The sequence below is a fragment of the Natator depressus genome, chromosome 2, assembly GCF_965152275.1.
Source record: "Natator depressus isolate rNatDep1 chromosome 2, rNatDep2.hap1, whole genome shotgun sequence".
In the NCBI taxonomy this organism is placed as follows: domain Eukaryota; kingdom Metazoa; phylum Chordata; order Testudines; family Cheloniidae; genus Natator; species Natator depressus.
This window is the reverse complement of record NC_134235.1, coordinates 16,656,397-16,679,694: the sequence shown is the minus strand read 5'-3', so window position 1 is coordinate 16,679,694 and position 23,298 is coordinate 16,656,397. Positions and strand designations below refer to the sequence as shown.

At 45.2% G+C, this 23,298-nt stretch overlaps 1 protein-coding gene across 1 annotated transcript; it reads right to left on the bottom strand.

The window, feature by feature from the left end:
- On the bottom strand, nucleotides 1-22,319 carry OC90 (otoconin 90). The gene is made up of 14 exons (XM_074942943.1): nucleotides 22,197-22,319; nucleotides 17,548-17,660; nucleotides 16,099-16,227; nucleotides 14,124-14,165; nucleotides 12,657-12,713; nucleotides 11,579-11,629; nucleotides 11,405-11,455; nucleotides 9,585-9,641; nucleotides 8,843-8,887; nucleotides 6,457-6,618; nucleotides 5,943-6,041; nucleotides 2,975-3,149; nucleotides 1,371-1,477; nucleotides 1-792 (listed from the first exon to the last, which is right to left on the bottom strand). Exons 1-14 carry the CDS (start codon nucleotides 22,292-22,294, stop codon nucleotides 485-487), a joined length of 1,494 nt encoding a protein of 497 aa, XP_074799044.1. The 5' UTR covers nucleotides 22,295-22,319; the 3' UTR covers nucleotides 1-484.
- Between the last annotated feature and the right edge of the window lie 979 nt (nucleotides 22,320-23,298).

The window sequence follows — 23,298 nt, the reverse complement described above, 5'->3', positions numbered from 1 at the left end:
GATCTTAAGCTTAGTATTTTACAATCATGGAGGAGTTCTGCATTAACTACACACACAGTGGCATGTAATAGGAAAATGTATCAAATTCTAATTCCAACCCTTCAATAGTGTGTGTGTGTGTGTGTGTTTCCAGTGAGAGACATCTCATTTCCAATACAAAACAAAATAAATTGTAACCAAGTGCCGGAGGTGTTAGGAAAAATCAGTCACCTGACGAGAGGGGTCTTTACAAAACAGCTGAACAAAACTACTGGATACTTTCAAATAATCATGTAAGACAGATGGAAATGGTCCTTAGGGCACGTTTCCCTGTAGAACAGAGTTCTATATCCTAATGTATATAACCCATTACCTAGTCTGTAATTCAATCTGGGGTCTGTACGAAAATGTAGAAGAGACTTTACAAAGATAAGATAAAATAGGACACGCAGCGGTTGATGGTGGCACCCCCCATGCCACTTCCCAGTTGGATATAGAGACTTGGCTATCTCTCCTGTGGTGTGGCTCTGGCTTTTCCCCGGGGGTGGCGTGCAGCTCTCTTTATTCTTCTTAAAGCACTCCTCCACGGACCTGCCTCCTCGCTGCTCTCCTCAGAGCTGGAGGTTCTGGTGCCTACTCCAGCGTCACCTGCAGGCCTTTCAGCTGTTCCGCTCCGACATGAGACTGTATTCTCTTGGCATGCTCGCCTGGTTAGAAACCTCAAGCTTTCATTGAAAGAGGCGGCAGCCATACACTCAGCAGCTGTCTTATCACAGGTACACAGCAGCTTCTCGCACATGCTCCAGCCAATGCCTTAAAAGGGAGGTTTTAAAGTTGAAAATGGCTGACAGCAAATCGTAATTGGTGTAAGCAGCTTTAAAAACATGTCGTCAGCTCACCACTTATCGTAAAGCTATAACCACAGTTTTCAAACTCAGGCTTCTAAACCCATCGTTAGGCATCTAAATACAAGTCATCTGATTTTTCAGAGATGCTGAGCAACTGCAGCTGCCATTGACTTCAGTGGGACTTGGAGATGTTAGCACTCTGAAACTGACCAGTTTGCATTCAGGTGCCCACCTACTGATAGAAGCCAGCCATACCCTGAGAGCCACCAGTGCTCTGTGGACAACACTGTTTCGCTTAACTAGGAAAAGTGCTCAGGTTTAGGACAAGCTTAGCTAGTGCATTCTAGCTAAGCCTAACCTAAACTTGATCACTTTTTGCCTACTTAAGGCCAATTCCAAATGGCTCTCAGAGCACTGTTAATATAACCCCCTTTTTTTTCCGGTTTCTAACTTCTGTGATTCTGTTCTAGTTGTGTGCTTCTACACTGATCTCTATTTTGCTCAAGGGGAATGTCATTAATTTAATCATCAGACCAAACTTACACTTTGGTTTATGATCTAAACATACAACTTCAGATCTCAAACTTCCCTCTGTCTGGCACCCGAGTTTTTTAACTTGTTCCATACAGCATTGATGGGAAAAACAGCACCTAAAACAAAGAACAAATGTTTACCTTTCTTAAAAGTAACTCATCTCCCTGGAGCACACAGTATTTGCTATTGTTTGGCTATTCATTTTCATTGCATCTTGAAACTGGGAATACATTTGTTTTAACCTTTGATGAAAAATGTTTCTTATCCAAACAAGTTGTTAAATAAAGCTTTTCATCATCTTACTATTACTTTCTCATTCATTCAGAGTCGCTTGCTTTTGTCTTTATTCAGCTGCAAGTTCTTTGGAAGGGAGACCGGACTCTTTTTTTTTTTTTTTTTTTACTTGTCTGATGTAATAAATTGCGTAAGTAATCCTTTCAAAAACTGGGCATCTGTCTCTCATATTCCCTAAGACTTTAGTTTACTGACAACTTGGAAACTGCTAGTATCGTGAGGGCTAAATCCTTCCATGGAATAAGTCATATAAGTTAGGACTGGAGAAGACCTATACTCAGAGAGTCTATTTTCCTGCTAGTTCCTTACAATATGTATTCTAGTAGTCAAACTTGAGATGGCTCAGGACTTCCATCTCTTCCCCTAGGGTGACGTTTCAACGTGCTACTGGACCTCACCCTGAGAAAGATTTCCCTTTCCTTAGAGTTAGTGTGAATTTTCTCTAATTTTATCTCATTCTTAGATGTATCCTCCAGTAAATGCAAAACTCCACAATGGGGTCAGGATTTCACGCCTGGTGTTTACATTCTTCAAAAGGATAGTGCAGCATAGATCTATATTAACAGACTAACTTGTCTATCTGCAAGTTACTATTCATCCCATCCATTTCTTGAGTATGCTTTACCTCAGCCTCACTCCACACCTGCTCCTCATACTTCCTCCCCTCCCTCTCCTCACCTATTGTGCCCTCCTTGCCCCTCCTAACCACTCTACCCTTCAAATCTGAGACATTAACATTACATTTGTCACAATCCCACTGATTGCTATGCTTGAACAGTCTAGCCCAGCGGTTCTCAAATTTCATTGCACCATGACCCTCTTCTGACAACAAAAATTACTACGTGACCCCAGGAATGGGGGACCGAAGCCTCAGCCCACCTGAGCTCTGCCCACCCCGGACAGGTGAGCCAAAGCCCAAGGGCTTCAGCCCCAGGCAGGGGGCCTATAACATGAGCTCCACTGCCCAGGGCTGAAGCCAAAGCCTGAGCCCCGCAGCCCAGGGTGGAAGCCCTTGAGCTTTGGCTTTGGCCCCAAGCAGTGGGGCTCAGGCTTTGGCCCCAGGCCCCAGCAAGTCTAACACCAGCCCTGATGACTCCATTAAAACAGGGTCACGACCCACTTTGGGGTCATGACCCACAGTTTGAGAACCCCTGGTTTAGCCTTTTCCCTACCATTTCTGTCTTATCTATTTAGAAAAGCTCTTCAGGGCAGGGTCTAACACAATGGAGTCCTGATCTTGGGTGGGCCCTAGGCACCACTATAATACACATGATTAACAACAGACAGTGCTAACTAGAAGGTTGTTGAAGAGCCGGCACCTGTCCAGTACATCTGTAGGATAACCTCTTCCTTCTTGGCCACAGTAGCAACCATAAGATTCAAATTCCTGTGGGCATCGATCAGTCAAGCAAAACAGCATTTCTCCTAGCTGAAGCAGCTCCTGCTTCACCTTTCCATTCCCTCTCATTTGCAGAAAGGTGAATCTGTCACAGACTGCAAAGAGAGACATTTTGTTTACTAAGTAACATGCAGAGTTTGACACTGGACATTCTTCAGGGCAGAGCCCATGTCTTCTCTTTCTTTGGAACATTCAGCGCTACCACAGACTCCCTCAAATTCTTACTCGTTTTACATAGTTTCTGCCTTCCATAATCCACCTCTCTCTCTCCTCAGAACCTTATTGAGCGTCTCTCTAATTACCCAGGGTCCTCTGGAATGGGTCTGAATTTACCGGCTGATTTTCATAAAAATGGTGAGTGGCTTACAACTTGTATGTATTTCCAAATACCACATGCTTCACAGGGTCTTCAGCAGAATTGCATGCAAGACTGTAAGCCTCTTGGATCAGCTTTTGTTCTGTGTTAGTACGGGAGAAGCACATTTATGACTAGGACCCCCAAGTCGCTATGGTAATACAAATACATAATTATACAATGTTACAGTCTTTCTACTGTGTGTCTTCAGGACCTCTAGGTATGAGCATAACAGAAATAACGGCTGTAGTAGCATACTGTTAAAGGAGGTCAAATGTGTTCAGTCAAATTAGACTCATGGGACTACAACTGTAGTTTTAGATGACTTGAGAAATCCTGCGTCTGCCTTTTCATTAGGATTAGATTTTCCTTCATTTACTCAGTTATTTTATTTGGTGCTATTCTTAAAGACCATCCCAATATTTCTATCCTTGAACCAAAACCATTGCCAACTTTAAACCTAGCTGAAGTAACCCCCAAACTTTGGTAAACTCCCATATTATCTCCATGTAATTGTTTTTAAACCGGCTGTCCTACATTGAGCACAAATGGCCTTTGCTTAGAATAGATTCTAATGACTATTTCTTTGTGGAGAAGGAAAAGGCAGATGAAATGAGATCTCCTGTACAAAGGCACTGGCGAGTAATTAAATGTCGTTATGCCAGCTGGGCATAATTAAGAAAAGAGAGGCAGAGAATAGTCAAAATGGGAACACAGACTTTCATTAAGGGAAAGCTTTTTTTTCACTCTGCAAGTGTAAGATGCAAATTTAAAGGGATTTTGATGTTAATGTTTTGCACTTAGGTAATGTTTCAGGTTAAAGTGGGTCTTTCTCCCAAGGTTCTCAAAGCCATTTTAAGATGGTCAGAAATAAGAATGCAATGCATTAAGGTTTGACTCGTTCTGAAAACGGATTGATTAAAATCTAGAGCTTACTTAGAGGAAAGAATGGGAGCAAGACAATGGCTATGTTGTGTCTGAAGGAAGGAACAGTAGGAGCTAGAGCACTGCCCCAGGACAGGGATCCTATGAGTCCTGCAGGACTTGCTGCCATAACAGTGGGAGCAGGATAAAAATTCCCCCAACAATGTGGAAGCGGGTGGGAGTGGATATTGTGGGGCAGGACGGGAGTGGGATTAACAAAATAATCCCCTGCCGGGCTGCAATAGGAGCATTTTTCAAAATGGAATTTGTGCCAGTTAACCCACGTATGCCATTAATGCTAAGGTGATATGTGTGTGTGACATTCCTCCATGGTCCACTTTAAAAATGATCCTAATTAAGTTTGGCTACCAGAGGAGCGAGCAACCTGTTAACTGCCTATTGAGAAGAGGGATGGTCTTGCAGTTAAGGCTCTGGACTAAGACTCAGATCTGGGTTTGATCACCACTTCTGCCACAGACTTCGTGTGTGATCCCCAGTAAATCACTTTAGTCCCTCTATGCCTCAGTCTCCATAGCTGTAAAACAGTGATAATACTCCCTTTGTCTTGTCTATTTCTCCTGAGAGACCTTTGGGGCAGAGTTTGCGTTTCTACAGGGTTTTTCCACAGTGCTCAGCACAATGGGGCCTTAGTAATTAGTGATGCAGCAAACAGTCAGAACTGAAGGAAAGAAATCTTTCTCACTGTTACGTGCCGAGAGACCCATGTTTGTCTGGTACAGCCTGGCCCCAGCTTGCATTCCTGAGCCTCTGGTGTCACCCCAAACTATGTCCCTTCTGAAATGTGACCCTCTTTCTCTGGTTCCACTCATCCTCCAGGGCCCTGATCCCAGACTGGGCTCTCTGAGCACTACCAGAATATGAGTAATTATTATCGAAAAGTCAACTTAAATAATTCAATCGTTTGAGAAATGCTGGCTTGCCCCTGCCCTCTTGCTCCTGACTATCCACAGACCCCTAGCTTTGGGGCCATTCCTCTCACCATGTCTAACGCACAGGGGAGATCTCCTGATGAAGCATGCTGAGACCTGGGGTGTGCAAGAATGACCACTCTCAACTGTCTTGGGGAACTCTCTAAACTCTGCACAGAGGTGCTGAAAATAAAATTGAGATGGGGAGCCTGGAAGGACAGTGGCGCTGTCACGGAGCAGAGAGGGGGTTTGGGAGGGGAAAAAAAGTCCTCGTACTGCCTCTGATAGTTGCAGGCAATACAGGGTCGTTTAGACTGGAAATTAAACTTGCTTAAAAACACAGAGCAAGTGAACATCCCTTCTCTGAGTGCGTTTTTATCCACCTTTTATTTTAAAGGTACATTTGCAAATAGCTTGTAAGGGGTTAATGAGTTATATATGTTAATAACTGGGAAATCATAGAATGGTACAGTCCAACACTTACAGATGGTGATAAGCACCTCAGCAGAAGGTATTAGAGAGATTGTTACATCACTGCTGAGAAGCTTGTAACCATCAATAACACATGCTATCCATGTCCGTAACAGGTTTATAACAGCCTAACCATCTGTAAAGGTACCTTCGCTATACACCGAGACCCATTTTTCATTAGATGTAACTGAGAAAACCATTACGTCTACCTTGTCTGATAGCTTCATCAGGCCCCCTCTCAGCGAGTGTCACTTCTGGGGATATCGCAGAGGAAGCTGTGCTCGCTTCTCCTATCTTAAAGCTTGTCTCTGCAGATCACATGATATACGTTAACTCGCATTAGAAAGAGTCGCACGAAGGCAAGAGGGTGCTCTCCTCAGTCCACTATCAATAGCGTATCCTCAAGCAGAGGCACTGAGCCAGCAATGTGACTGAAATCCTTTAAAACTTGTGGGTGGACAAAAAGTTTTGTTCCAAACAGAATAGGCTGGGTGAGACCTGCTTATAGCCTTGGTCGATGACCTCTTCTGATCTCTGCTCTGCTGCTGTGAGTAAAGCCAATGTTATTCTCGGAGGTCCATATAGGGATAATACATAAATCTAGGGCGGGAACAGTGCCACTCCACATGGCTTGGGAAATACTGGGCCTGGGTAGCTGTGACGGGGAATAGGGACGTGGTTTAAGTTGAAACAGAAAATGAATTTCATTTGTTGTACCCTCACCTTGTTCTATTGTCGTGGGGGGATCGTTTTCAGTGGGGATCACATCTGGCCCTGTTGAGTTAATACTGGCTGTGGCTCTGGTTGGCCCTTCCATCGGGAAAGCATCCTCTGTAACTCCTGAAGGTACATTTACAATTAAATCGCCTTCCTGCCCCCTCTGAACTGATGGGGAGAAAAAGAAAAGCAAGAAGGAGAAATAGCAGGATAATCACTAACAACACACCCATTTAAATGGTAAGTAAATTGGTCTCCTAGACAACAGGACAGAGTAATAATCCCAGACAGACCTGGTTTAAAGCACCAGTCATTGAAAGAAACCCCGAATTCCCACTCTTGTTAATTTCTTCACATTTCTTACATATCTTAGAGTCATGCTGGTTAAAGATGGCAATAAGAGTAACCCATGTTTATTACAGGTTAAAAAGAATGCATGTTACACTTGGAAGGTGAAGGATTATCCCAGGTAGCTAAATGACATAACCAGATGATTGGGCAACCAGAAAAGGTGCAGGTCAGTGTTTGTTTCCTAAGTTCATCACTCCTCCGTTCTTGGTCCATCACCCCACCAAAGTAGCCCAGTGATGCTGAACTGAATAGCAGCAGGAGAGGTGGTGACACACTCATCTAGCTCAGGTTTGGCGGGTGAGTCAGGAGAATGTGAAGAGACTCTGAAAGGTAGAGCACAGAGTAGTGGCTCCATTCACTTATTTTCTCTTGTATTTCCCCTGTATTTTCACACTATTGTTGCTTTTGGAGCTCAGCGAGTCTTGTTGGAGACTGGTAGCCTTGGCATGAGGCTGGGAGATTTCCGTGAGAGGGAAAGCACACAGAAGGGCACATGAAGAAAGGAACTGACAATAAAATATTTACCAGTTACTTAGTGGGGTTCACGTGGGTTGGACTTAGAGCTCTGTGAAGAACTAATTTTTTGGTTCAGTGGCTGAACCTTAACTTTTTTAAAAAAGCTTTGGGTCAACACTAAATGAGCATTTTTCTGGCAGAACAAAAAGTTTAAAAAAAAAAAGTTGTTTCAGGTCAAATGAAACATTTTATTCAACCCCAAACCGAACATTTTGTTTCATTTTCAAGGGCTGGTTTTGTTTTATTTTACCTTTTCAATAAAACAAGAAAAATTCAAACCAAAGTCATTTCAAATCAAAACATTGAAACGTTTAATTTTTAAAATGCCAAAAATGAAACATTTTTACTTTTTTTCAGAATTTCTTTTCCTGAGCCAGTCTGGTGTGTTGCATGTGAATTTGTGCAGCTTTGGTCAACCCAAGTATGCATTTTTTCAGGGGGGCAGCCAAGTTTAATCCAGGAAGCTTTGCTCAGTGCTAGTGGGGCTGCTGGTTGCTTTACCTGGTTGTGACGCAGTGAAATATGAGCAATGCTCAATAGTCATACACAGTATAATCAGAGTTAGGACACTTTACTTGCAGGCATCTCACCATGAACAGTTACAGCACTTCACACTCCAGACAACAGTGATTGCTATGTGTGATGCCCAGAGATTTTGGGATGTGTATGTTGGACCTTTAACGTTTTTGTGTTTAAGCAAACTTAGAGTTGGTGAAAGCTGCATTGAGATCCATCAAGACTGAAGTACTGTGTCTATACACAGACCAGACAACACTGGCTGCCCCTCACTGCTTTGCCAATCTGCCTCACACCTGACCTGCAGGAACCAAATTGCCAGGGGTGAGAAGGTAGTTCAGTCTCCATGCTCATTCTGTCCTTTGGCTTCTCCACTGGGGGTGCCAACTGGGTCACTAACTACCATCTGCTGAGGTGGTGGAGTTAGTTTGTGCAACACATGTTTATTAGGAAATGGTTTGAAAGCATTAATATTATTGTTTATTATACAGTACCCAAAAGTGTGCTAGACCCCTCTCAGTACAGAGAAATAGCACTATCATTAATACGAGTATTCTCCCCATTGCACGGATGGAGGAACTGAGGCCGAGAGGTAAAATGACTTGTTGACAGCTTTGGAGTACACCAGTCTCAGAGGCAGGATTAGAACTCCGAAGGTGCTTGTTCTATACCGAACTGTAGCAATCTCCCAAGAACTTGGCGGATAACTCCTCTTTGGTGCAGAGACACATCTTTCTGGTATGTCTTTATACTGGGCCTAGGACAAGGGGCCCTGATCCCTGACTGGGAACCCAGGGCACCACTGCAGTACAAATAATTTTAATACCTGAGTCAGAGATGGCACAGATGAAAAATTGCTTCTTCCCCCTGCGGCCCCCTCCCATATTCAGTGTCACCTGAAATTTCCCTGGTCCAGTTCAGTCCACCTGAATCAGCTTCATAAAGGTCAACTGAAAATAAAAGGGTGCTGCAGGATATCAAACCAGGCGTCATGGTGCTGTCTCCTTACTTTCAGTTGCAGCTGCTGGTGTGGCTGCGATCTTCACTGTAGTAACTGCAAAACATTAAGCAGCTTTTAGGTCATGAAAGAATTCTATGCAATGCTGTGCAGGAGGTGAGAAAAGAGCATTATAACGGTCCCCTCTGGCAGTAATATCTATGAATGTGCTTTAAAGGATCATTGTATTAGAAAACCTGATGTTAATGGAGGGTTAGATTTTCAAAGGCACAAAGTGCATTGAAGTCAAGGCACACAGGGCAATTAACTCCTGTTTGGGCCTTTGAAATCGCAGCTAGAAATAATTTGTGAAATTTCAAAAACATTCACTGAAAATGGTTCTTTGCCTTGATTGAAAGATTCTCCAGCAGAGGCTGCAATCCTGACATTGCACTATGCTGCTTGACGGTGCCAGAAAACGGAAATGACAGGTCTAGTTTCAGTGCTCAAATTCAGTAAAAGGCAAAAGCTAAACAACATAAAAATGGTGAAATGTCCAATTCAATTTTAACACTTGTAGTTTAAATGAGATTTTTAACTTGTCTATCTCTTTAAAAAAACAATTTTTCTCCCACGAAAGATGATTTAAAAAAAAAAATTCAAGGCAGGTCAGCCATAATATTACTATAGTATAATCACTTCAAATGCCATTGTGTTACCAACTGCCATGCTATTGTCACACATCTGCAGGTTTATTCTCACCCCTGTAGTCTGCTCTGTGACACCATGTAGTCAAGCTCTAAGATTCACTTACCTGTTAGTGTGGGATCCATGAAGGAAGCAAATATGCCTTCGTGATCTCTTGCAATAACTAGACAGGAAAGCAGAACCACTAGGATAGTGAACCAAACAAACTGTACTTGTTTAGTGGCTTTGATCTGAGATTCTCAAAGAACGAACAACCAACCAACCATCGTCATGACCTCATTGTACAGATGAGGAACTGAGGCACAGAGTTGCTAAGGCGATGGTCCTCAAAGGGATGTAGGCATTTGCTCTGTTCAGTGCTTTGATGCCTAAACCCCAGTAGACTTGCCTGCTAATGAAATCTTCAGCCCCAAGTTAGGTGCCCCAGCTCCCCGTACAATACATGGGCAAGTTATGGCCTAAGAGAGGGAGCCTTAGGAGTCAGTAAGCTGAGTAGGGAGCTATCCAAGCTAGCTAGGATGCAATGCCAGGGAGAGAGGCTTAGCTGAGCTGGTACACCCCGGTGGACGGGTCAAAGATAGAATCCTCCCTCCACTCAGGATCCTCTGCCTGAACCCTTCCCTGGAGTGAGGCACCTAAGCCAAGTCTTAGCCATGCTCAGAGCTTGGCTATAGGATCAGGCCATGCTGGCAACATAGCGACTAGTCTGAGAATCCCACTTCAGGTTTGGCTTGAGCTCGAGCTTTAAACTGCTCGTTAACTGCGGGGCAGGGTCAGTGAGTAGGCAGCTTTGCAGAGGCCAGCTGACTACTGCTAATGCCACTGTATGACCACATGGCGCTTACAGTGACTGATTTGCCAGAAAAATACAACCACCACTAAAACCTCCTTGCCTCCTGCTTTGGCAGTCCTCAGGACCATGTCACTGGGCTGAGCAGAACTAGCTACTGAAGACAGAAAATGTGAGTCGTTTATCAGAAAACAAACTGTAAGGAAATACAAACCTTGGTGAAATGCAAAGATGGTGAATGCAGCCTTTGCACAAGGCCTTGTGATAGGGTGGAAAAAGTGAAAATGTCACCAGTGGAGTTTTGTATTCTCTCTTCAATTTGCAGTAGACGAAAATGTGTTTTGTGGATAAAATGATAAATGGTTTTGATCCCATTATAAAATACACCTGTCACCAGGTGCTTGCAATACTTTTTACTTTACTAATAAGCCCCACAAACACCACTCTAAAGTGGAAGTATAATAGCACACCCATTTTACAGAGGAGTAAACCTAAGATGCTAAGGCCCAAAATTTCAATAGTGTCCCTGTGGAAGTTTTAAGATGTTCACCCATAATTAGTGGACAACTGGGTTGGATTCTTAAGTGCTTGTCTGTGGTTGACCAGAAAGTCATTTACAGAGCTGGGAATGAAATCCAATTCCCCTCTCCTAACCATTAGGCAGCACTACCTTTGCCTGCTAAATTCATCCTGCGAAGTGCTTTTTTTTTTTTGCCTGCTTTTTAATTCTTTAGAAATGCAGATCATAAATGACCCTAAAATTGGTGTCTGAATATTGACACCATGGTAGTTAGCGTTCGCTTCTGGGGTGTTTTGATGTAAAGAAGCATAGATGCCCTCTAAATACAGGCACTCTGCTCCCACAAGGTCAATGGGAAAACGCCAATAGATATCAATCGGAGCAGAGGTGGTCCAGAGCTCAGTGCTTTTCAGAATCCCACCCTATGTTCACTAGATACATTTACTAGCTGTGTTACAAGCAGTGTTTCCAACTTTGCGAATTTCCTAATAAAGGTTTATATTTGCTGCAGATATTTTTGGTCTCGTGCTGATGTGTTAATTACATATGGCAAATTATCGTTATGTTTTTTTAAAAGGACCATTACAGATGTGCAAATACAGAAACTACCACTCACATTCTTCTTTGGGCGTTCTCCCCCATGCATTGCTGAGCTCTCTGGGAGTAGCTGTAAATACACAAACCGAGACGGGAGTTGTTGTCTGATCAGAAAAGCAAGCCGCAAATGATAAAGTAAGAGAGCTGGCGTACGACAAGGGGAGGACAGCTATGAAGTAACAATATCACTTACACTCAGAAGTGGGGGTTTTCAAGCTGGTATTGCTGGCCGCATGTGGACTTCCTTTAAAAACAAAACCGCATAGTATTGTCCTAACATTCACAGGTGACCTTGGGATTTTCTACTCTTCCAGACTTGTGCTTGGTGTGATGGCTCAGAGCAACCCCACTGGACAGGGACCCAGATTCCGAAAAAGCACCTGGGCTCTGCCAAGTGGAGATCAGACACGTTGGTGACCGTGTAGTTGGCCTGGGAGCGCAGAGGCTGTCCAGCCTGTCTGCGTTGCCCAGCTCCCCTTCTTGCTGATACCTGAAGCAATAACAGACCATGCACTCCCATGGCCCGCCCTCTATGTGGGAAATCCTTCAAAGCGGCAGCCTCCCCTGCTCCCCACAAGTGACGTGTTCGGCTGTGGAGAAACACATTCATCTGGCTTTTCTTCTGTGTTTCTCTAAGGTGAGCATTCGCTTTCACCCGCAACAGCCCAGCATACGTTCGCTGCATGGAGGGCAGAGGTAAAACCACTTCCCATGACATCACAGATTTACACTGTGCTTTACATAGCTAGGACCCATTCCCTTTCACGGTCTGTTCAAGGAGCAGCTCTGCTGGCTCAACGGCTAAAGTTGGAGTCCTCTTACAGTGAAATCTTTTTTGTCCGTCCCCTGCCCCCCCATCCCAATGCTATGACTTCACTATGAGTCAAAGCCTGAAGTTCTTATTAAGGCAAGTCTCCCGTTGACTTCATTGACTAATTTCCTCGAGTAAGAGCTAAGCAGTGACTTCATGACATCAGAATGACACAGGCACATTCCAATGCATTGAAATGATTCTGGCTGGAGACTGTCATTGTGTGTTGTATTGTATATAAAATATTAAAGTGAGTCCTCCCAGCAGAGGGCATCTACAAATCCAAAACGCTATACTCTAGGACTTAGTCTTGTATTGGCTCACAGGACCAATGGTAGGTTCTTTTGTATTAGCCCTTTTGGTTAACTCCGAGCATATTTCAGTCTTTCCCCTGGATTATTTATGTCACTGCTTCTGAAATTGGTTGGAAATCTTTCTTCTGAAGAGTCAATGCACAAACCTTCTGTCATGGAAGTAGTTGTCAGCAGTGGTTTATCACTCTTGTGGTAAAGAAGCTCTGCAAAAATAAAGGAGGTCTCATTTCAAAGCGATGCACTAGCCGTAAAAACACAATCAGCTCATGGGCAATTCAAGAGACATCAACTGAGTGTAACATGACTAGAGTCATTAGCAATATTGGTGCAAGTGGAACCTGATTTATTTCGGTTCGTGATTGCTGTACCGTTTGTTCAGCGCTGACACTGCCCTGCAGTCAGTGCTGTGCAACATGAGCAAAGTCCAGGCCCTGCCCCACAGAGCTTTCCTTTGAAAACATTTACTGAAACACCTTCATGATCATTATTCTTTAAGGCTCCAATTCAACAAGGTACTTAAGAACATCACTACCTTTAACACATGAGCATGCTTAAAATTAGGCACTTGCTTAAGTATCTTGCTGAAGCAGGCCCTAAGACGGTATAGTTAGAACAGTGTGCACGTAAAAATGGCATGAATCCGACCCTTTTATCATTGCTATCTTTAACATATGGGAGGCAGCCTGTTTTAAAACAGTGGTGTTTGTGTGTGTATATTATACACATGTGGGAATTTGGATATTTGAACCAGTGTATTTTTTTAAATAAATGTGTTCTTCCGTAGTTGGACACACAGAACTACCTCTTAAAACTAGGAGCATTGTGGGTAACATTTTCAAAAGCACCTCTCAAAGGGCATTTCTGCCTGTAGTGCCCCCTGCTGGCCAAGTATGGCTCAGCAGCACCCTTCCTCAATTTTTCCTGCAGTGGTTCCCTGGAATAATCCACAGAGATTTTATGTCCAATAACAAGCAACCTTCTTGGGGACTGGGTTATTAATATGACCAAAGTAGCTCTCTTCCACCCAAGACTCCTATGGAGCATAGCCCCTCCTCCTTGGTATGTCTGGCTCCAAACCTCTTCGCACAGTTATCAGCCCTTCCCAAATTCTGCTGAGTCAGTCCTTCCTCTTCAGTTCAGGGGTTCACGGGCCCTTACTTGGGCCTGTGTGCGTTGGGCTCTCAGCTACATCTTTTCTAAACCGTTTCAGCAGCTCTTCTCTCTCAGCTGCCGTTTACTCCTTTATAAGGCCCAGGTGCTTTCTCTTAAGCCCATTTGGGCAGCAGGCAATCAGACACAGGTGCACTAGACCCCGCTCCCTCTTAAGAATCAATCACCATATGACAGTGACTCAGTGATTTAGAAGTCTAAGTCCCATTTACACAAGTGACTTAAGAACCTGCCTGAGTCACCTTAGAAAACGGGACTTAGGCTCCTTAGACACATTTGACAAATTTTCCCATTGTATTTTAGCATCTTGCTACAGAGGTGTTGCACTTTGCTTTTCTGTAAAGAATCTCTCTGCTGAAGTGTGCACTAGCTTTTTTTGTGATCAATAAGATGATATAAATTGAATACATTAAAGTCAAAGGATTCTAGAGTTCAGGACATACCCTCCACATGAAGTGTTGTCAATCCTTTCTTGCTAGTTGTTTCTGAGAAGAAGAGAGATCATAGCTGATATACTGTTAGGAAGCATTTTTTTCAAAGCCTGAAACACACAGTGCCAGCTATACAGGGAAGTAACCAAATGAGTGACTATGATGAGGCCACTGGCACGCAAATGGTTAATAGGGCCCTAGGGAGGCTGTGCAGGAAGCAGCCAATAGGAGAGGAGCTGCGAGAAACAGCCAATCAGGGCTTAGCATGTCCATAGAAGAAGAGCCGTGGGGCAGAGCAAGGGCAGTTACACCCTGGAGCTCAAGGAGAGAGAACTGGGTGCCTGGTAGGCAGACAGAAGCTAGCTCCCTGGACAGAGAAGTGCTGCTAGTAAGGACAGGTGGAGCTAGAGAAGAGCTCCTGGCTGTCTGCTGGGATTTGCATCCTGAGGCAAGGACGAAGCACGTGCTGGGGCCACTGGGGAAGTGGCCAGACAATTGGCTGCAGTCCCCACTAGAGAAGTGGTGGGACAGTTGGACTGCAACACTTGCCCTGGAAGGGGGGACCACAGGTCTTGACACAGCCAGAGGGCTGTGTCATGAAGAGAACACTGCCTTCCTTGGAGTGACGTGGGTCTGGGAGCAGAAGTCCCGGCGGCCGAGGCACCACTGGGAGTGGGTGTACCAACCTGCAGAGCTAATTCCTAAGGTGACCAGTAGGAGGCACCAGTGTGGTGAGTGGAGCCCCATCATGGAGACCATCAAATGAAAAGATTTCTTGATTTATGAAGGCTCTGTTCCATCAAGATATATAATTGGGAACCTTTGAATCCCAAACTAGTCTGGGGGATCACTGACCTGCCTTTAACATCAGTACTAAGCAGAGCTGTCTGCAGGACAGTAGTGCCATTTAGCAGCCATTTTTCAGGTTTCAGTGCGGCTCTAAAACAAAACCTTTTGAACGGGTTTGTGAAACAGAATTGTGTTGAAACAACTATTTTTAGATCAAAACCCTGAGCTTTTTGATTTGGGTGCCTCTCAGTAGAGGTGAACTTCCCAGCTTCAGTGCTAACTTCTTGGCTCTTGGGCCTGTCACTTACCCTCCATTTCCCTGTCTATAGAGTAGGGATGACACTTGCCGGCTTTGCCGGGCTCTGGGAGAAATAACTCTACCAAGAGCGTTAAGTAGTTTACGTTGGCAAAAGACTTGGCAGGTTAAAATAAAAGAAGGTTGTGTAAATGAGCTAAGTGTAACAACCTTTAGGCACTCTGATGTTTCTGGTGCTTCCCTGAGACTCCTGCAAGCACACGCACAGACTGCCAAGCACTTTTGGAAACATGGCCACTGAGCTGGGCTGAGAAGCTGCCCCTGTTAGTTCAAACCCAGCCCAAGGCCGGAGTGTCCAAAAGTCGTCGCCATCTCATAATCTGTTCAATGACCTATTTGAAACGAGTTTGGGGGCATCTCACTAGACAAGTGTTCATAGTAATAAAATTGTAGCCCAGTTCAGCAACCCTTTGGGCAGCCTTAAAGGTCAATGTATGGAAATGGAGATGAATACCCCTCTTGTCCTGACCTTACCCTACACTCTGCCATGCCAGGGAGGGGTCCCATAAGCTGAGCAGAGTGGGGAAGCTTGTCTCCCCTCTCACCCATGAATTGCCTTTACTGTGAGCAAAGAGAGGACTTCACCCTTCAGGACTGTAGTCTGGCCCCATTCACACACAAACTTGCTCTATAGATCTGGCCATCTAGTCAAATCACCTGAATTAATCTACACCCTCCTACCACTAGGATTCACTGAGTCATGGGAAATGGAAATGATTCATGGAACAGAGAACAGGACAGCCATTGATGCCATCTGCAGGATAAGAAACCGAGACACCAGCAGCAGCACTGTTCTCCTTGGATCCAATTTGGTGCCCTTTCTGCCGATGGAAAGATTCCCATTGACTTGAATGGTCAGTAGATCAGGCCCTTTATTATTACCTGTAACCTGAGCTGGACAGAAGGAGACATCCAGGCCGTTCAAGGAAGAGTTAACGTGTGAATTGACAAAACACTCAATAGCCGCTTTGTCACAATTGCAGAGAAGCTGTTCACAAGGATCCCCAGACTCTGGAGTAAAAACAAAAATCCAGACAAGGTACCATTGAAATATCTGTTTCCACCATCTGCCTTCGCTTCTCAGGCTTTCCATCGACAGCTCCATTTCATTTTGTAGAATATAACCCTATACTGTATTTCTGCAAGTACCAAGGATAAATAAACTCAGGCTTTACAAAACAATAAGACTGAATTATCCTAGGGAAATTCAGGATGACGTTTAAAGTAAATGCTGTTTTTTTTTCTATTCTACCACTGGCTATTGCTGGCTAGAGAGAGTACGTGGTGCAGCTCTGATTGTATTTGCTGTAGGGGATATTACAAAACATACTTTGCATTACAGTGCAGGTTACCAAACAATTTCCATCACAACCTTCTGTTTTCCCACACTGAGAACTCTGTGACAAATTCACCTTTGAGAAGAATATTTATTTCCAGGCTCACACCCTTAGCAAGGGCAATATTTGTTTTTTTCAGTTTGAACAAAACACCTTTGCCATTTTCCAGTAAAGGGACACAGAGAAAAACACTTTCCCCATCGAGACGTGCTTTTTTGAAGACAGAGCTAAAGCAAAAATGGTGTGAGACTAGAAAGGATTGTGGGATCAGATTGTTAGTTAAACCAGGCTTAATTCAGAGTGGCGCTATCAATGCGTTAGCTATTCTACATTTACTCTGGTGTAACAGGGATCAAAATCTGGCCCCTGGTCTTTACAGAGGACTAGATGAGAAATTGTTTTAAATAGAAACCATATAGAGGAGTGAAAAATCACTTCTGCACATCATGGTAACATCTGCTCAGCTTTTACCAGAGCTGAACGGAGCTCCCTCCCCTTACAAAGTCATCTCAATGCCCCTTTTCTCCACAGGTGCCAACTTTCATGCAGTAAATAAGCAGCCCGACTTCACAATAAGCCATAAATCAAGATAATCCCATTTCAAAACAAGGCCAAAACAAGCCAATCCCTAAGAACCCCAACATGCTATGTGACTAGATCCCCCTAGCATGCAGTCTGTAATCCAGAGAGCCGTAACACAGGGCTTGAAGGGACCTTGAGAGGCTATCTAGGCCATACCTCCACACCAGGCAGGATTAACTGTACCTAGACCTACAAGACAATCATAGGTGATTTCTGCCTAGTCTATACATGGCTCTCAGTAAATTAATTGGAATTATTATTATTTATCATTTATATAATTGTAGCCCCGAGGAGCCCCAGTCATAGACCAGGACCCCGTTGTGCTAACGCTGTATGAATACAAAAGCAACCCCCCTTTTCCCCGATCAGTACAAAGCCCTGGTAACAGGCAGCAGTCCCCTTTGAACCTTACCACAGGTAATGTTTTTGGTAAGACAGCTGATGTCCATAGAAATCTTGGCAGGGTCCCAGGAGCACTCCAGCTCCATGGCTTCTTCGTAGCATTTGCGGTGCTGGAAACAGCAGCTTGGGAACAAAACAAAGAAACCAAAAATACAACTGAAAGAATGCCAGGGACGCACACCCTCATTTTCGTTTCGCTTCCTGCTTCCCCTTTGGGATGGTGATGCGATGGGCAGCAGGCAGGTGCACAGGATCCTGTGAGAGAAAAGAGGGGGGGGGCGACCCTTTTTTCTGACTAGTTTATCAGTAAGGAACATTCATTCCTTTTTCCCCTCATGGCAGACTAGGCCTAATAGACTGAGCACAGCAGGGTGCAGCGAGAATCTGTCTGCCGCTCCCCACTTTGCTGCAGCCCCCTGACACTTTGTCAGTGCAGAGGAGCCCTAAGGCACAGAGAGTCTCCCTGCCAAGCACAGAGCTGGCTCTGCTCGTTCCTCTTTCCAGAGTCCCTGGCCCAGAGGGGCCAACAGGAGACATTTCTATCCCCCAGCTATTTCCTGGTTGTTGCAAAAGCCATGGCAGACAGAGTTCAAGTTAGGACAGCCCAGTGCTGGGGGCAGCCCCAGCCCCCAGCAGCACCCTTCCCAACCCCCAGATCGCTCAGGGAGCTGCAAGCTTCTTTCCGCTGTCCTGGGCCAAGACACCGGACTTGGAGTTGCTGTGTTTGAACACAGCTGACTTCCTTCATGGGACTAGGGAGTTCATTAAACCTCTCTGTGTGTTGGGTCCTCTCCCTCCTCATAACAGCTAATCCTACGTATCTTTCTGCCATAGGTATTCAGAGAGATTATTAAGGCTGTGACGTGAGCGCCATGTCCTCCTCCACGTGTATGGAAGAAGGAGGAGGAGTTGGTGTACGGTGTTGGTGTTGGTGGTGTTGTGTACGGCCCTGGAGGGTTGTACCCTGTGAGCAGTTTGTTTCATTCCACCCCACTCCCAGTGTGTCCCATTGCCCCTGTGCTGCCTGGGACCTTGACATGGCTCTCGGCAGCAAGGCAAGTAGGAGGGCTCCTAAAATGGGCTGTGCCTAGGATGTTTGTCTTGGTACAAAAGATTTGTCTGAGGCTATGAGAATCCCAGGGGTTGCTTCTGAACAGGGCTCTCCTACTAGGCCTTGGACTGTGTCCACACTGGGTGGATTCAGACTGTTTGATCCCATAGAATCATAGAATATCAGGGTTGGAAGGGACCTCAGGAGGTCATCTAGTCCCAACCCCCTGCTCAAAGCAGGACTGACACCAACTAAATCATCCCAGCCAGGGCTTTGTCAAGCTGGGCCTTAAAAACTTTGAAGGAAGGAGATTCCACCACCTCCCTAGGTAACCCATTCCACTGCTTCACCACCCTCCTAGTGAAATAATGTTCTCTACAGAACAGGAGCAAGTGACAGGCACCCTTTGTATTGTCGTGTAACTGTCTCTTTAAAATACGAGTGAGCACTAAAAGGCCCAGAGGATGAAAGGAAGCATCAGTTCTAACAAATGGTGAATGTTTGACCTGTCTATTGTTTCCACTCACTGGTATCCATCTGCTATCTCTGCTGGACCCTTTCCATGGTGTGACGGCACTTGAGGCATCACTGTTGTACCGGGGGTGGGGGTATTAAACAAAGATGGGAATGACAACATTCCATAGAAAAGCCTTGACAGAGTCTTCAGCTTGACAAACACAATTATATCCAAGACCCGGCTACAGTCTGTGATCGCCAAGATGACCTGCCTGTTACACTAACAGGTCAGGGAAATCCTCACCGGAGCCTCTTGGCGATGTTTGGAAAGCAGACAAACAATGCTGAGCACTGTGAATTCAAACCATGTACAAAACCTAGTGTACTAGGCTAGCGAGCCCTGCCCTGCAGACCCACAGTGTCAAAGGTGCAGGTTTGTAAAATGAAAGAGCAGTGGGGTAAAAGTAGAGTGCTGTGTGCTCTTTATAGGTGGATAACCTTCATGGGATATAAGGATACATCCTCTATATTTGGTCCTTTATTTCACTCTTGCTAATGGGATTATTTGAACATGCAGCAGTTCAGGGGTTTGCCGCTTAGCATCAGAGAAGGGAAAGCTAGGGGAGGGTGATTTGGTTTTGTGGTTAAGACACAGGACTAAGATCCTGATCCAGCAGAGCACTTAATTTAACATTAAGTGTGCTGGACTGAGACCACTGAGAAATGGTTCCTATTCCTTGCTCCACCACAGGCGACCTGCAGGACCTTTGGCATGTCACAGGCCTAGGTTCACAAAGGTACTTAAATGCTGTGACGCTTAGCACACAGGAACACACTGTGAGCTTGGTGCCTAGGCTTCCTGTACCATGAATGGAGATGGATAGGCACCTTAGACTGTGATTCATAAAAGCCAGCAGAGGCGGGGAGCTGGCCAATGAGCGGAAGGAGAGGGGATGCTAAGCCTATTAGAGAGTCCAGGCCCACTAAATCTGGGGTTTAGGCACTTAAATACCTTAGAGACTGAGGCCTAGATTCACAGAGACTGAATTGGCTCAGTCAGATTGTGGAGATAATGTTACTTCTCTCCCTCACAGGGGTGCTGAAAAGCTAAATTCATGAATATTTTCTAAGTGCTTTGAGATCCTTCGGTGGAAGGTGTCCATGAAAGCAAAGTATTATTTAGCTACTTCGCTTTAAAGACCTGAGCTGAAATCTCAGGATCCTCGGTCACACCAGTTTAATACCAGTGTAACTCCATTAAGTTCAATGCAGTCGAACTAATATAAAATTGGAGTAATAGAGTGGAGATCAGGCCCATTAACTCTAAAGCCAGCTTTGCCACTGATTGCCTCTTTGACCTTGGGCAAGTTTCTTGAGCTCTCTGCTTCATCTTTCCAGTCTCAGACTAGAAGATCAGGATTTAAGGAATTTAGATGGAGAATGGACTTCAGTAACTGACCAACTTCTACATAATGCAGATCCTGGCACTGGCAGAACTGTTTTTTTTAGCAGGATGTTTTCAGTGTCCGTGTCTCTTTAAAAAGGTTCTCTAAATCTGAACAGTATCTTGTATATGTATATGGAAAAGCAAACATCTGCATCTCTTATACCATACAGTGGGTTTTGTACTGACGGGAGAGATGCTGCTAACCCATTTCAAATCCATCTGTTTGAAAAGGCCGTGTCTGTGAATCTTTCTTGGGCCAAAGACTCTGATAGATTGTCCCGCAGCTTCTAATGTTCTGTATTTAGGCAGCTTTTCATTAAAATGATAAGTGAGGGGCTGTTTAAGCGTTGAGCTGTTTCAGCTCTCAGTTCATTGCACTGGATCGAGCTCTGATTTCAGTGTCAGCACCTTTATTCAGAGAGCAATTTGCCAAGCCATTCACGAGGACTTTGTGTGGCTTTTCTCAGCTGGGAAGATAAAAATTCCATTTTCCTCCCCTTCAGACGATGAGGGATTGCAGTGGATTCATCTCCATGCAAAAATCTACATTAACGCTCTTTAAACCATGACAACATTCCTCACTTAGCAAATGAAATCACCTCTTTCCCCACCTACGCCTGGGCAGGACTTGGCCCTTGTTGCATTTCTTTCCCAGTGTTCCCCAGTCAAGTGACCATGAGGAAACAGGACTCTCAGCACTGACGCCTCCTGTCCTATATTTTACCTTACTGGCCTAGCAAGGGAGAACACGGACTGAATTACCATCAAGGATCTGTCCACCAGGGGCAGAGGCTAAAGCACAGAGCTAGGAGTCAGGAGTTTATGGTTCTGTTCCCAACACTGCCAAAAATGTCCTGTGTGCTCTGAGGTAAGTCGCTTAATCACACCATGCCTCAGTTTACCCACGTGTAAAATGAAGAGACTAGCTTTGTGCTTTGATGCTACCATGGTCTGTAACCTATGAATGTGTTTAGATGGTCTAGTACTATGACAATGAGCATGTACACAGAGAGAATCTGCTGCCTCTCAGGAGTGGTTTCCTTTTGCAGCCCGTTTAGCCCAGCTTCACAGCCAGGGTTACAGGGAAATGTGGGTGCAGAGGTGTGGACTATGCCTGCTTTTAATTTCAGGGGGAGAGTGGTCCACATTTTGCCAGCTGAAAGTATTCAGGGAAATAAAGGCTTGGATGATAAATCCCAATATCTGTGGACAGCAAGGGAGAAGCACAACATATGGGGTTACTATCCGTGCCTGAAGATCCAGGGGATGGGATTATCCAGGCCTAAAATTATCCCTAGCCCACTGAAAACAGCCTTTCGGGAAGCTACTGCTCCGTGTGGTTCCAGGGCTGTGCTGCAAAGTAGCTGTTGTTATTGCCGGTGAATGGGGAAACGGATGGCACCAAGAAAGGGCAATGATCATTTAGGAGGGCAGGATAACCGACGTTATATCCAATGTTTTGTGGGTCATTGGAGACAGTGTTGGTTGAGGTTACATGTAAGCACAGATTGGATACTTGGATATTACCATGTGAGCCAATCATCCATTTGTAAAGCTAAGGGTTATGACCATAAGTAGTTTAGCCAAGTGTTAAGTTTCAGACTGTCGCTGCAAGATTTCAGCATTGCTCCTCTCACCACACTTTGTTCTTTTCCACTCGCACCCATCCACCCCAGCAGAACGATCTCCCAGGAACAAAACACACCTGTCCGCTTCATCCACAGGGAGCCCTTCCATCTCGAACCGGCAAGAGCAGCCATAGTCTTCGAAATCCCTGGGGCAAAGTCCAGTTACACACCTCATTTTGTTCACGAAATGGAGCAGCGCAGGGAAGTTAGTGAATATGGCCTGGAGCCAAGTGAAGTGAGAACCCAGGCAGTCTAAGAGAGAATAGACATAGGAGGATGATATTCAGAGATGGAAAAGACCTGGATGATACTGTCGGTGCTGGGGTCCCCCTCCGTGGATTCAAATGCAGGATCAGGGTCTAAGGCAGAGGTCCCTAAACTTTTCAGGATCGCACTGCCGCTTACCCCGTATGTTCCCCTCCCCAGGGCCGGGAGTGGGGCTGTAGCTCCCCAAGGCGGAGGGACGTGGACAGAGGAAAGAGGGCCAAGGCTGGGGCTGTAGCTGGGGGCAGGGCTGGGGCTGGGAGCAGGGCCAGAAATGGAACTGCAGCCAGGGGCCGAGGCTGGAGGCGGTGCTGGGGCCAGGTGTGGAGCTGCAGCTGGGGGTGGGGCCAAAGCAGAGCTGGGAGCGGAGCAGGGCTGGGTGTCACTCCCTCCGCACCATCGGTGGGGGCTGGCCTGGGTCCTGCCCCACCCCCCTAAACGTTCCTCTGCCCTCCCTCACAAACGTTCCTCCACACGTCCCACAGTGTGGGGACCTCTGGTCTAAGGAATGACATAGTGCAGTAGCCCTTCTGGGGGTCTTAGGAACTGCAGACAATTTAATCCTTAGATATTAGCTTTAAGGGAAATCTCTAATTTCAGGAGTTTTTTCTGCTCTTTTTATATAAACAAATTCCATGCTATTTTTACTGCCAAAAATATCAAATCATGAGTCTGCACTTACCAAAAAACAATGCAACGCTGTCCACATTTTGAAAGACCCCATTGAAGAACGTGATATTGTCTAAACCAAAAGCAAAATAAAACTGGTGAAAAATGTTTGCCCTTGTATAAACGTATGTCGCGTATGTTGATTTCAATGGGAGGCATAATGCAGCTGCAGGCATGATATAACCCTTGTAGTATAGCCAACCCTGAGCATTCAAAAATTATGAGACAAGCCCCCCCCCCATCATG

Excerpts from the sequence above, each read along its gene's own strand:
- OC90 (XM_074942943.1), bottom strand. The coding sequence starts at position 22,294 with ATGAGGTGTGTAACTGGACTTTGCCCCAGGGATTTCGAAGACTATGGC. Across the intron at positions 9,642-11,404 it reads GAGAACGCCCAAAGAAGAAT|TTATTGCAAGAGATCACGAA; the intron begins GTGAGTGGTAGT and ends TTTCCTGTCTAG. Across the intron at positions 3,150-5,942 it reads TGATGAAGCTATCAGACAAG|TCTGTGACAGATTCACCTTT; the intron begins GTAGACGTAATG and ends CTCTCTTTGCAG.